Source organism: Lucilia cuprina, chromosome 2, assembly GCF_022045245.1.
Source record: "Lucilia cuprina isolate Lc7/37 chromosome 2, ASM2204524v1, whole genome shotgun sequence".
In the NCBI taxonomy this organism is placed as follows: Eukaryota; Metazoa; Arthropoda; class Insecta; order Diptera; family Calliphoridae; genus Lucilia; species Lucilia cuprina.
This window is the reverse complement of record NC_060950.1, coordinates 11,827,454-11,841,999: the sequence shown is the minus strand read 5'-3', so window position 1 is coordinate 11,841,999 and position 14,546 is coordinate 11,827,454. Positions and strand designations below refer to the sequence as shown.

Genomic DNA, 14,546 nt, shown 5'->3' with positions numbered 1-14,546 from the left:
AACTGAACTAGAACTGAACTAGAACTGAACTAGAACTGAACTAGAACTGAACTAGAACTGAACTAGAACTGAACTAGAACTGAACTAGAATTGAACTAGAACTGAAATGTATTCCGCTTACTGGAATTTCAGTTACAAATTTTTACAAACTTAATACGTAATAAAATTAGTCACCATATCATCAGAAGTGTTATTAACTTTAACAAATAGGATTACAATTGCGAAAAATATTCGTAAAATCGAATTTATTTTAGTTTTATTTATTTCCATATTTTTTTGTAACAAATGATAAATATTTCAAATTTAAATTTTTATAAATTCCTTTCAGAATGGTTGAAGCTGCCATACCAACATTTTCGAATATGCATTTATTAACTGTGGTGAATTACATACACTCTTCTTGTATAGCCAAAGTTAAGAATGACAACATTTTGAAACGTGATCAATCTTTGAGTTATTGGTCACAGGTGCATTCTAACTCTAAACGTTCGACAACCGAACGTAATTTATTAGGGCCTGGCGATTCTTTCTTAAGTGATGTTTATGAAGAAAGCATATCGACCAAGACCCAGGGTTTAATTGTTTTACCCAAAGTCAGCATAACCATGTTACAATCATCCATAATCGAAGAGATAATTTCAGTGGCTGCCTTGGATAATGTACAGGTGGGTTAATAAATAATGTTTATTATTATATAAAATTTTCTTACTGTTGTATTAAAACTCTTAGGATCTTAGTTGCGTGTCCTTATTGACATTCTACATAGAAGGTGTTTCCACTAAATTTCATTTGGGTAAAACTACCCGTGCCTCCATGCACAATGTCTACATACAACAGACAGTGCAGTCTGGCAACAGCAATAAAAAGGGAGGTATTATGAAGGGTACCAGAGCTTTGCTGGCACATCTATCTTCACAATCTCGCCCTGATAATGTGCAAGGAGAACCCATACTAATCGAAACTTCTGAAAAACAACTTGAGGAATTGGTAATAACTCTAGATGTGGGTCGTGCTCATGCTCAACTAAGACGTTTAAAAACGGAAAGCACCACAGGACAAGAATCTCCTATTATGGTTACTGCTATACCAGAACCTAAGAGTAAAGTTTTATTTGAATGCCTAAAAATGACCGATAATACGGGAGTCGATAGCATTGGTTACATAATGTTTGAATGTGGCTTAGAGGGAGTTGGTGTAAAGATAGTTAAGCGATCACATTTTGAAAAATCAGAAAATTCCAAAGAAGAACTAGCTGAAATGGCGGAAGAAGGTTTAAATGAGTTGGTGGAGACAGCTACCACCACCGCTACAAATAATCCACAAATAGATGTTTCGGCCACCTCTAGAGCGGAGGCTGCCTGGCGTTTATTAACTAAAAAACCGCCCACACCTAAAACTCCTAAAGAAAAATTCCAGACTGCTTTGGAAAATATCATTGTTACCGAACGTCCAGAAATAAATAGTGAAAATCGTAAATCTACTCCTAAACCACCAGATGAAGATGTGGAAAAGGGTAAAATGAATAATGGACAAAAGAAGCAGGAACCATTTGATAAAGTGGCAAATAAGGAAAATGATAAGACTTCGTCATGTGTTATTGAACTGAAATCGGTGTGGCTTAATTTTGCAGCTCCACCTTGTGTGCCTATTACGAGAAAGATAGATTTGACACGTTTAGACTGGAATTTACTTAGTACCGCTTCGCCGGCCATAACAGCTTGGATGAATCCTAGCAATCGCTTGGCTATAAAAATTGTAGCTCTATTAAAGGCTTTACATTCGAGACAAACAGCTGTTACTGCTTGTTTAATGTCTGATGCATTAGAGAATGAGAAGATACAAAGAAATCCGAAAATTAAGAAGGTAAAAACATGATTGTTTAATTGTGTTAACTTAGTTCTGGTTCAGTTCTAGTTCAGTTCTAGTTCAGTTCTAGTTCAGTTCTAGTTCAGTTCTAGTTCAGTTCTAGTTCAGTTCTAGTTCAGTTCTAGTTCAGTTCTAGTTCAGTTCTAGTTCAGTTCTAGTTCAGTTCTAGTTCAGTTCTAGTTCAGTTCTAGTTCAGTTCTAGTTCAGTTCTAGTTCAGTTCTAGTTCAGTTCTAGTTAAGTTCAGTTCTAGTTCAGTTCTAGTTCAGTTCTAGTTCTAGAAAGATTCTAGTTCAAGATTTATCAAATTATCCTTTACAGAGTCGTTATGCCAACAACTATACTTTACTATCGAAAACACTTCAAGAGGATCCAAGTTGCCAATTATGTTTCATTATGCAGAAGCTAGTGCTGGATGATGGAGTTCAAAAGGTTGAGCGTATATTCAAACAAGGAGATATACCCCATCTAAACACCTTAAGACAGGTTTAAGTTAACTACACCCTACATATTAAACCCCCTTTTAAACTTTCTCTATTCCAATACAGGGCATTATTGTTTTGAGTCGTCAGTGGAAAAATTCTCTGTATAATCCCATACTTTTCGAACATCAATATAAAAATAAACTAATACGTCCGATTAATGTGACATTTTCATTCCCTCAAAACGAAGAGGAAGTTGATGATGGCGAATGTGAAGCTGATAATGATATGGGACCATATGCCGGTGTTGGAGATAATCCTGAAGAGAGTGAGAATGCTTTATTACTTGGGCAAACACAGCATCATCGAACTCATATTGGTATTCTTTTGATTAACGCTTCGTTTTTTGAACAGAACAAATTTTCTTTGATTTCTTTCTATTTACCTACTTCTCTTTTAATACCCTGTTAACTTATTTTATGACTAAGTTTTTGGCTGCTATTTGCAAAAAAAAAACAACAATTTATTACGTTGCCAGTTCAACAGAGTAAAGAAAATTTGGTTTTTGTTCAAAAAGTTATCCTTTGTTTTAACAAAAAAAAAAAAGTTTTATTTTTTATGATTTTTTTTTCGAAATTAATTTTGATTTTGGTTTTATTTTTATTTTTTTTTTGGTATTACAAACAAAATTCATTTTTTTAATTTTTATTTTGCTATGTTTTTATTAAGCATTTTCAGCTTAAGGTTTTTTTTATATATATTGCAAACTTTTTTTAGCACCCGCTTTATTAGATTGATTTTTGGCCTTTAAACACCTTTTATTTTGAATTTTTGTTGTCAAGTTTGTTTGTGTTTGCTATATAACTATCTATCTACTGTGTGTGTGTATGCGCATTATAACTTTCATTTAGATCTGTTTAAATGTTATATATGTTTTATGTGTATTTATAGTATATTTAATGTTATAAATGTTTTTATATATATTTTTTCTGTGTACAATACTTTTCCTTGTGTTTTAGTGTTCTTCAATGTTTGTTTTACTGTTTTAGGCCTTAAGCTGAAATGCAATATATTTATTTTTTTTATTTTGTAATTTACAAACTTTTCTTAAATATTGTTTTTGAATTCAATATTTTGGGTAGAGTTTGTTTTGATTCACATTTTATTTGTAAAGTGCAAAATTTTGGTTTGTTGTTATAAATATGAGAATATTTAAAGGATGATACAACACTTTTTACACACATACACTTACTCTATGTGTTTTTTATTTATGAAATGCACTTAAACTTATTGCAGATTCATTTTCTAAATATAAATAATTTCAATTTCAAAATTTTCTTTTTAAATAATTTAAAAACTAGAAAAATAAGAAAACGAAACTTTTATTAAGTGAAAATGAACGCTGTAATAGGTCTCTTAAGAAGCAAATTCCAAATATAAGTTTTAGATTAAAAAAGAAACCCCAAATTAAAACCATTTTCAAAATTTTTCTGTTTGGAATTTGCTAAAACATATTTATAGCACCAAACACTTGAAAAGAAAATTGGTTATTTATTTAAATAAAAAACAATTTCAAATATTTTTGAATATTAAAATCCATTTAAATATAGACTCGACACAATTTGGTTTGGGTTTTACTGCAGATGACGTTTTACATGGAGCACATAGGTCCACATCTACATCACCCAATATACATTTAACAAGAAAAGGGTAAGTTGTGTTTTCTTCTTAAAACAATTGTCCATCTCACAATCGATGTCGTATCGCTGTAACGTTGTATGACATTAAAAACAAATCAATAGTAAAAATATACAACATACTACCATACAATCGTACAACACCGATTGTGAATTGCACCAATAAAACAATGTTGTAACAATTATGTCTTTTATTACAATGTCTTTTGTCTAAATGTGTTTTATGGTTTTGGTTTTTCTTTTTTCCATTTTGTTTTTTTATTCATGCATTTAGAAAAAGCATTGGCAAAGGTTCCCAATATTCTCATGGTAACTCTTCCCGTTCTAGCATACAAATGCTGCCAATTATATCGGGTTTAGTCGATAAACAAGTGCCTGAAATAGGTTAGTTAGTGGTGAGATTTCCTCTCCGAGAAAATGCTTTAAAATCATTTTTTTCTCTTTTAGAATATGGTGCTCTTCAGGAGGGTTCTTTAAGTTCAACAAATTCGGTGAATAAATTCTGGTTGGGTAGTGATAATCAAAAAGAAGATTTATACTTTTGGATGGCTAAACAACAGGATAATAATAAAAAGAAAGATAACTTTGCTAAGGAGGAAATTTTAAGACCTACACCGGTGAATAAAATTCCCGGACAAACACAATCACGTCAAGGCATTATGCAGGATTCTATAAAATTATTAGATGCTCATTTGATCTTTGAACCTTTGCTAACCTGTTTGGGTGTTATGCCGCAACAAATGGTGAATAAATTTCAAAATGCTGGTGAGTAGGAAAGAAGATTACAACCAATCTTTTTCATATTATAATTTTTACAATATTTCCTAATTTTCAGACATTTCCTCATTGGAAAACTTTGGAACAAATCTTTCACTTATCGGCACCTTTGACTCCATAAGAGTTGACATAGTTGTCTCTGAAGCGGGTGATAAAAACAAGAATAAACCCACTAAACTACCAAGTAAAAAATCGAATGGTCGTCCCTCTATTATGATGGATACACCATTATTTTTATGCGAACGTGTGGGTATAGAACTAGAAGTTCTTAAAATGTCTGATGGCATGGTCGATCAAGCCAGACAAAATGTTATTTATATGTCAAGACGTCAATTAAAGAAACATACTAGTACGGTTATAAATTTTTCCATAAATATAAGATTTATATCGCAGCAGGTAATGTTTCAAAAAGATTTGTATAGATATTCTTCAACGTAATACTAAAATGTTTCCAATTTAAGGTTAATATGCCCCTATTAAGATTGCTGCATCAAATTACGAATATGTATCAAAATGTCAAAGATGCTCAGCAAGAATTTCATGATCAACCGGATATAAGTAAGAAATCGAATGCCAAGGATGAATACAGTTTGGGTAGGTTTATTGTTAAAATAATTCATAAAATATCAATCAGCATGATGTTTCGCACAACAAAGAGCTGTAATGTTAAGAACATTCAAGGGAAAAGGAAAAGAAGAAATACAAAGTCCGAAGTTGATAGCATTCCATTAAGTGCTGTTCTCTGCGGGGTTTGAACTCGGATCTAAATTGATTTATATCTTAATTTAATAATATAATTAAAAATAATACAATCTGTTTTGTTTATTCAATAGCCTCCGAACCAAACGATATCATGCCATTTGGTTCGGTATCCGATCGTTTTGCTCATAATGAAAATTCCTCAGATGAACGTTATGATAAATTCAATGAAATGATGACCATGAATCATAATTCCTCTGGGTAAATATAATAATATTAAAACAATACATTTTCTCAAAAAATTTATTTAAAATCTTTAAACTTTTTCATTAGCAAAATGCGTGGAACCTCAGGCTTAGGACCCCTCATACAATTAACACCTTCGCCTAGTGCCAAAAATCGTCCTCAATCGTTTGCTCAAAAACTAAGATCAACTGGTAAATCAGTCAAAGGTAAACTAGGCTATACTAATCTCAATGAGTCGAGCTCCTCGCCCTTGCGTGACAGTCCTACAACATCAGTATCCGAACATCATATGTTTAAAATGTCTTTAGAATCAAAGCAATCCTTGAATGGCGCCTGTGCCACTAGTGTTAGTGGTGATTATAATACCATAACTAAAAATGGTTTTAATAATCTAATATCACCTCTATTGGAAACGCCAAATTGTTGGAAAACTATTTATCATTTGTTGGAATTATATGGCACTATGCCGGAAACGAAAACTGTACAACAGCGTATTTCATTGACAAATGAAAAGAAAGCTTTTAACTATAATCGTCAAGATACACGTAATGATGATGATGATTTGACAAGTGCCCCAACACCACTGCCTCAACATAAGGAGCTATTTGATAGTATATCACAGGAAAGAACACGTCTGATAGTCTTTGGTGTGGCTAAAATACATAAAACACGTTTGTTAGCCACTTTAAGTGGTTTAAAATTGGAAGCGGAAATAACTACTCTCAATGGTTCGGCTACTTGGCGCAAAAAGGCTAGACCAGTGTCTTTGGAGTGTTCTTTGACGGGACAAGTGGGTAGAGCCATGATAGTGTTGTTAGAAGGCGTGGCACCAAATCAACAGTAAGTAAATGTTATAAAATGTTTAGAAATCAGGTTAATGATCGATTACTTTCAGAACTGTTGTCAAAGTTACCATAGGCAAAAGTCAAACTCTATACTCTAGTCTCACAAAACGGGGACGTGATAAAAATAGTGGTCTTCTATCTATAGGACCAGTAAATATAGATATACCCCAACATCCGGTGGCTTTACATGGTATGATGACTAGATCCTCTAAACAATTGTCATCGACATTGCAGGAATTACGTGTGGGACGTAATTCGGGACGCACCACCTCTCGTTCGCATAATTTAGATGAACCCGAATCACCTTTTCATTCACGTAACTCTGGTTCCAATATGGATTCTAAGGAAAAGCCACAGCAACAAAATCGTAAATTCAATACACAAACGAAACAGCAAACACAACAAAATGGCTTGCTGCAGCCTTTGGTCATGCAGTTTAATGTACTGTTGCAATCACTATCCATAAATGCTGCCTTGTTGCCTTCCTTGCAGGCTCAGTATAGAATGAATCATGTTAGCTCGACGGGTGTATCAGGAAATCGTGCTAAGTTTGTTATAGATTTACCAACGCATACACTGAGTTTTAATACTAAAATTCAGGTGAGGGTGAGTTTTCGTTGCCCAACAATTACTAATGAAAGAATATAATTAATTTATTTCCCATAGAATGAAATGAATTTACCTTCGGAAGCTTGTATAGCTTTGCCTCCCGTACACGTTAGTGCTGAATATGTGCCCGAACATAGACAAGAAGATAACGATCATGTAGAGGGTGTAGTGTTAAGACAAGGTGGTTATGTCAATGCCTCTGCTGAAATAGGAGAATTTGAACGTTGTTTAACTACCGATTTACTTAATCATTTGGTTTTTGTACAAAAAGTATTTATGCGTGAAATAAATGAAGTCTTACAAAAAGTCTATGGTGGCGAGAAACCGGTACCTCTGTGGTCGGAGGACAGTGATAGTGGCAGTGTTCAGGAATCAAGTCTAAAACGTATACTCTTCTCTATTAACATTTCCATGAAACGTATACAATTGACGGCCACTACACCCTGTAATTCAGCAGTACGTTTCGAGACGGGCACTTTAGAGTTACATCTTTCAAATCGTGTTAAGAATTTGGGTGAGGGTAATGATCGTAAAATGTTTGGTAAGGCTCATATAGATTTCAATTTATCATTGGGTCAATTGATACGTAACGTTATATTTGATGAGGCCGAACCAGAGTTCCAACAATATGCGTTTTTTCATACAACTATCGGTTTGCGTAATGCATTCCAAGATGAATTACTTAACGAAGATAAAGAATTGATATTGTTAACGTTAAAACGTCCTTTGGTATACATTCAACCGATAGCTGTTGATAAGGCCATATTAGTGTGGTTGAACTATAAAAATGCTTATGAGTATTGGGCTGAAAAGCGGGCAAATTTGAGTTATGAAAATGCTCAACAGACACAGCAGCAGGTGAGTGAAATAGTTTGTTGTCTTTAGCCCCATGATGATCATTAATTATTACGTTTTCTCTAGGTTTTCGATAGGGTGGCATTTGGTCAATTTAGCAATATAGCTGGTTCGAATTTATCTACCTTATTTTTGCAATTAACGGTAGAAGATATGGGCATTTGTTTGCCCCTAAATCAAGTGGCTAATGTAAGTATATTTACAAAAGTATAAATCACAAACGAATGACGAAAATTAACTTGTATCAGGCTCTCATAATCATAAAATGGCAATTAAAACATAAAATAATACATTTGCAAATTTTCTTTTAGTCCTGGGGTTCTCGTTCATATCAAGACTTCGAACCTAAAGGTGCCGTTGTCATAACATTAGAGAATACCATAATATCGGCTTGTAACTCGGGCTCTTTAGTTTCCAAGGGTAAATTCCAAGGTCTGTGTTTACGTTTTGCCGATGACTTTGAGACAACTCTAGATGACTGGAAACCCAATCACAACGAGCCCATTATGAACGTGTGTGTAGTGTCGGAAGGTACCTATGAAGTATGTTCTCGTACAACGGCTGCTAAGAAAATGGAGAATGCCAAATGGTTGCTAAATGTTAAGTGGCAAATGGAAGGTGTTGATATACATTTGGATATAAATATAGGCAAACATTTGTCGTCTTTGGGTCATACTCTAACTATGCTGACCGGATTTGAAGAGGAAGAAACCAATTTGGAATCCCCGGATAGTGATGAAGGTGAACAGGCGACACGAGATACATTCGGTCGTAGAAGAGAATTTGAAAATTTGCCATCATTTGTTTTCGATCCAACCATTGACTCTAAAAAGCGATCATTTATGATGGAAAAGGAAATGGCGGAACAGTTGAAGATTATTAATGATTTGCGAACTTTAGGAGCTACACACAATACCATAGCCCATGAGGAGAGAAGATTGCAGGAACTACAGGCCATATGCTATAAATACTTTAGACGTGATATGATACAAAAATGGCGTAGACCATCGATGAGGCGAAGCATGCGTACCTCACAAAGATCCATATCATTTATAGGTTCTCATCGTGATCATATCGAAGATGGCATAGCCACATACTCAGGCAGACGTTTAGATCCTATAGCTTCAAATGATGAAATTTCTAGTTTACAATCTACTCCGGTTTCGGGTCATTCGAGAAGTGCTTCTTTAAAAACTAATCCTGCAAATCGTGTTACTTTCTCTGAGACCATGAGACAGACTTCATTACCAAATAATGCGGACAGTGATGATGAACCGCAAAGCACTAATTCACAGGAGGCACCCACTGACACGCCTCCTAGTGAAATTGATATAGACGGCACCTCGGTGGAAATGAGAAGAAAACATCAGTATCAGCAGAAACAACAAGAACCGAATATAGATTTTGAATTGGATATTAAAGTGTTGGTTAATTCGGGAAAATGCGTTTTACATACCAAGGAAACTACGGATGATAAGTTGTTTGTTAGTGGTCCCACTAGTGTGAAAACCCACAAGAGAGAACGTAGCATAGGCTATGACTGGGGCAGTCCTACACCTTCTAGAAGGCAACGCGATAAAAGTAAATTACGCTACAATCCTTCCAATGCAGCCATGTTATCGGATTTGACTATATTCCATATACCGGGCTTAGATGTTAAACTTCATTATCAGTCCAAGACAGTGGAGAATATAATTGAGGTGAACCGTAGCACCAGTACAGATAGTCATCATTCTACTTTCTCCGGTGCAAACAGAAGAATGAGTTCTAAACGTGCGGCTTTGTTTGCCTGGATGACTTTACAATCTATACCAGAGGAGACCATTATATCACCACATATTTTGGAATTTTTAGAGCAAACCTTAGAACCCATACCCACAAAAGCGGAACAGAGCAGCGGTTCACAAACGCCCTCAAATAATCCGGTCAATTTGGATATTTTGCCGGCTAACTATGTAACATATGCCTCTTTCCCGGTGGATGTAATTGTTTACTTCCACATGCAGCCATCAACATTTAGATTTTCTTGTTTACCCGTTTCCAGAGTGGAATGTATGTTACAATTGCCCAGCTTGGATATTGTGTTCTCTTCTAAAAGATCTGCTGATGAGGACAACCAAAATCCGTTGGAAACAAATAATACAAATACTTCGACAACAGCGGGAGAAAAGGATAAAGACAAAACTCCTCAAGGAGGACTTAGTGTTACTGGCTGTTTGGCAGACTTTAATGTTTACATATTTCATCCTTATGGTGGCAAGAAAACTAATATTAAAGAGGCCCAATTCTCACCCTTAACCGATTCGGAACGTAAAGATTCTTTATCCATCAATGTGGAATTTGTTAAATTCCATATAACCAGATGTCGCAAGGTTTACATAGAACCTTCCACCACTTCCTCGGCGAAAAGACCCATTGATCAGTCTAAGGCTGTAGTGAGATTCTCTACTATAGTAGATATAGGCAGTGCCTCGTTTAAGTATGATATGCGTCGTCTAACAGAAATATTAGCCTTCCCAAAGGCCTGGTATCGCAGAAGAATAGTAAGACGTTTATTTTTGGGCGACTTAAGTGTTCAACAGTCAAATGATACCGAACACAACCTGGGTACTCCTACCACACCCAAAGATGGCACCAGGACTAAAACACCAGATACCACCAAATCGCCAGCAGACGCATTTTACACTAGAGATAAATTGAAATTAAACTTTGATAGTAATAATCAAACTACACCCACCTCCTCAACGGGAGCCACTCGCAAACTTAAGAATTTGGGTAAATCATCTAGTAATGAGTCTTCTAGTACGCCTCCCTCGGAGAAAAATCAAATTACTGCCTGGGAAACATTGGTACTCTTTGCCGTAAATTTCACTAAACTCAATGTACAAATGAATATGGGTAATGTTATGGGCAATGTGGTGTGGCTCACAAAAGATTTTCAATCGGATGGCCGCTTATCTATAGGCAGTACTGGTTACAAAAATATGTATATAGGCATTTACTTGGGTGGTTCCTCGCTAGATGCCAAGGGTGGCATAGTGGGTGGTAGTTTTGAGGTGAATAAAATCAATACACGTTTCCATATTAAAGAGGAATCGGGCGTAGAGCCTTATCACACCATGGGTTTAAGTTTTATGGCTTTGGAATTGAGATTAGATTATATGGGCACTTCAGTGTTAATGACGCGCATTAGTTCATTTTCGGCCGCCATGAAAGATGAATGGAAAACTTCACTGCAACAGCAGGGAGGAAATATTTCACCTCCCCACGATAATACCGCACCAAAGGCCATTATTTTCATACATGGCGATTTATCTTGGGATCAAGTAAGTTGTTTTTAAGCTATTTAGGAAAAATAATTCTTTATATATTTTATTCTAGCTACAAATTATGATTTCAAAATCTACCACTGCCGATCTACTCAAAATGTACTACAAATTAGAGGAATTTTTCACCCAACAATTTAAATCTTCTAAGCGAGTCTTCTCCAGCCTCGAACCTCGTTTGCATGAACGTAATGCCAGCATGAAACGTAGACAACGGCGAGAGCACAAGAAATCTATTAACGGTGCCTCCGAGGCAAGTGGTGTTGATTTGAGTAACACAGACGCCAGACACCATAGACATTGGCAGAAGCCTCTGGAAATGGTAGCTGGCCTGGTTGTACCCACTTTAGTAACACGTCTACCACGTAATGGCAATGTTTTGGGTGGTTCTGTGGAATTACATGGCAATAACATTTCGTTGGCTTGCTTCCACGGCATTAACTTCAAATCCAAATCTTGGGCTTTATTCAGTTTGAAATCTCCATTCATTAACTTTACCACAGAGGCGCATCAAGATTCGAATAGTCGAGAAGTATTTGTGACACAAACATTGACTTCTTGTTTGGGTCAGACATCGGAAGTGCAGCAACAAAATCATTCGATGGCCATTGTTAGTCGTATAACTAGGAATATTGTGTTTCCTCCACAATTTAAGACGCTTAATGAATGGTTCCATTATGCTTTTGCGAATAGTGAAATTGATGGTAAGTTTATTGTATAGTTCTGTTCTAGTTCAGTTCTAGTTCAGTTCTAGTTCAGTTCTAGTTCAGTTCTAGTTCAGTTCTAGTTCAGTTCTAGTTCAGTTCTAGTTCAGTTCTAGTTCATTTCTAGATCAGTTCTAGTTCTAGTTCAGTTCTAGTTCAGTTCTAGTTCAGTTCTAGTTCAGTTCTCGTTCAGTTCTAGTTCAGTTCCAGTTCAGTTTTAGATCAGTTCCAATTCAGTTCTAGTTCTAGATTAGCTTTGCGATCGCATTATAAGCTTTTTTCACATATATTCTGTATTACAGCTGTTGACCGTTTCCCCATTTTGGAATGTGATAGAGAGATTGCATCAAATTCTATAGAACGAGCCAGGGGAGCAAGTTCTACTAGTTCCAGCAAATCGCAAGATCGTGAAGTTATCTTTGCTTTACCCAGTCTGCATTTACACTTTAAAACGGAACACAAGCAAGGGCCAACTACACCTCTGCAAACAGGTAAAATACAATTAGAATTATTCCCAAAAAAAAATGTTAAAAGTTAGCAATGTTTCTTATTCTTTTAAAGCAGATACTAAACCCGAAGTTGTCTGTAGTTTTACTACAGAATTTGATGATCACATATTTGTTACCGTGGATGCAGATGCTTTCTTCTTTTTACACGATTTAATAACATCCTATGTCAAGGAGAAAGAAAAGGTGGTAAGTTTAGAAATTGCAAGTTATGAAATTAACTAAACAAATATTTTGCTTTATTTTTACACAAAACAAGGTTGGAGCCCAATCAGTACGTGCCGCCTCACCCAATTTATCACATAATATAAGACATCAGCTGAAACCGTATGTTAGTGAAGAAATTACAAAAGAACAACAAATGCAGCAACAACAACAATCATCTACCACATCGTCAGCTTCGAATACTCTTTCATCGAAACATGCCAGCTCACAAAATTTGGATGTTAATCAACTAACAGCAAACATGACAACAACAACAACACATTTGACTAATAGTAATCATAATCTAAACAACGATACCAAAGACTCTTCCTCGAAAACATCATCTAACATTAATATCAATTCACAAAATAGTAGCAATACAAACATCACAGCAACTAATGCAAATGCTAATGATAGCAAACCTGCCTCTAACAATCAAGGAGCTGCAGCGTCCGCAAATAATCCGGCCGAAGACGATAATGATTTAGAGTCTTTCTTTAGAGATTGGCGACATTTTGAATGTCAAACTTGGCATTTAGAGCCAACTGTAAGAATTCTTTATTGGGCTGGCAAATCCATAGAACCCTATGGCATCGATTATATACTCAATAAATTGGGCTTTAGTCATGCCCGCACCACCATACCGAAATGGTTGCAACGAGGTTTTATGGATCCATTGGATAAAGTGCAAGCATTAATGATGTTGCAATTACTTAGCATTATACGTGAGAATAAACAAGAGCCTGCAGTAAAAAACAATAAAAATTCGAATTAATTAAGTTAAAAAAAAACAACTGCATATTTTTAAAGCTTCAAGTAGTCTCAATAATCAATATTGTAGTGGCAATTATTAAAAGTACATCAATATTTACATAAACAATTATAATTTATAAACAAATAATAATAATCTAATGGCAATATATTTCTTAGACTCTCTTTCTCTCTCTCTCTATCTATCTAACTGTTAATGTATTATTCTCTCCTAGTGTTTTGTATCTGAAGCTTTAACATTTCAAATTCATGCTTAACACTTCATACACATTTAGTGTTTCATCTATCATCTAATTATCGCAGAGAGAATTAAATTTCAAGAAATAAAAATACAAAAATATTTAACTTTTCTACTTTGATATCATTTCAAAATACTCAAAGTATTAGTAGAAAAATTCTATTCTATATGCTAAAATTTTAAAATTAATTAGCAAAAATTTTACAAAAACAAAAAGTTATATGTTTTTTCTTTTAAATATGGCATTTCATTTTTCGTTTTTTTTTCTTTTTTTGATTAATTGTTATTATTCATTTAAGTGTTAAGAGAACAAATCATAATTTTAATTTTAATTATCTTTAATTTATATAAAATTATATTAATTTTAAACAAAAATATTCATATACATACATATACATTTAATAAATTTAAAGAAAAAAAAAAAATAATTATACAAAATGATGATTATTATGGGAAATATTTAAAATAAATTAATACAAATTATTAAAAATATAAACATGACGTTTTCTTTAAACTCGAAAGTAAATCCCAAGATAACTTGATTTGTTATCACTTATGTTTCCAATCTAAACTCGATTTTTCATATGAAAATCTCTAAAAATCTAAAATCTTTAATAACTCTGTAAATATGCGTTAAAATGGAAAAATATCAATAGCTCATAATACTCTTTACAATGAGTATAAGTAATGTATTATTACTTATATTACTCATACGTCTGAGTGAACATTATAGAGATCGATCACACGTTATGTCACACACTCATGTTTCCGACCAAAAATCTA

At 34.5% G+C, this 14,546-nt stretch overlaps 1 protein-coding gene across 1 annotated transcript in view; it reads left to right on the top strand.

The window, feature by feature from the left end:
* LOC111687672 (transmembrane protein KIAA1109) overlaps positions 1 to 13,676 on the top strand; it is a 27,242-nt gene extending 13,566 nt beyond the window's left edge. The window contains exons 17-35 of the mRNA XM_046947573.1: positions 329 to 665; positions 730 to 1,863; positions 2,186 to 2,350; positions 2,413 to 2,665; positions 3,897 to 3,996; positions 4,258 to 4,367; positions 4,431 to 4,748; positions 4,819 to 5,156; positions 5,222 to 5,354; positions 5,594 to 5,720; positions 5,793 to 6,545; positions 6,601 to 7,150; positions 7,217 to 8,017; positions 8,081 to 8,203; positions 8,326 to 11,340; positions 11,396 to 12,044; positions 12,347 to 12,535; positions 12,606 to 12,739; positions 12,810 to 13,676. Coding sequence (XP_046803529.1) covers positions 329 to 665; positions 730 to 1,863; positions 2,186 to 2,350; positions 2,413 to 2,665; positions 3,897 to 3,996; positions 4,258 to 4,367; positions 4,431 to 4,748; positions 4,819 to 5,156; positions 5,222 to 5,354; positions 5,594 to 5,720; positions 5,793 to 6,545; positions 6,601 to 7,150; positions 7,217 to 8,017; positions 8,081 to 8,203; positions 8,326 to 11,340; positions 11,396 to 12,044; positions 12,347 to 12,535; positions 12,606 to 12,739; positions 12,810 to 13,529 — 9,949 coding nt within the window. The 3' untranslated portion in view covers positions 13,530 to 13,676. The remainder of the gene's footprint in view (positions 1 to 328; positions 666 to 729; positions 1,864 to 2,185; positions 2,351 to 2,412; positions 2,666 to 3,896; positions 3,997 to 4,257; positions 4,368 to 4,430; positions 4,749 to 4,818; positions 5,157 to 5,221; positions 5,355 to 5,593; positions 5,721 to 5,792; positions 6,546 to 6,600; positions 7,151 to 7,216; positions 8,018 to 8,080; positions 8,204 to 8,325; positions 11,341 to 11,395; positions 12,045 to 12,346; positions 12,536 to 12,605; positions 12,740 to 12,809) is intronic.
* Positions 13,677 to 14,546: the final 870 nt, after the last annotated feature.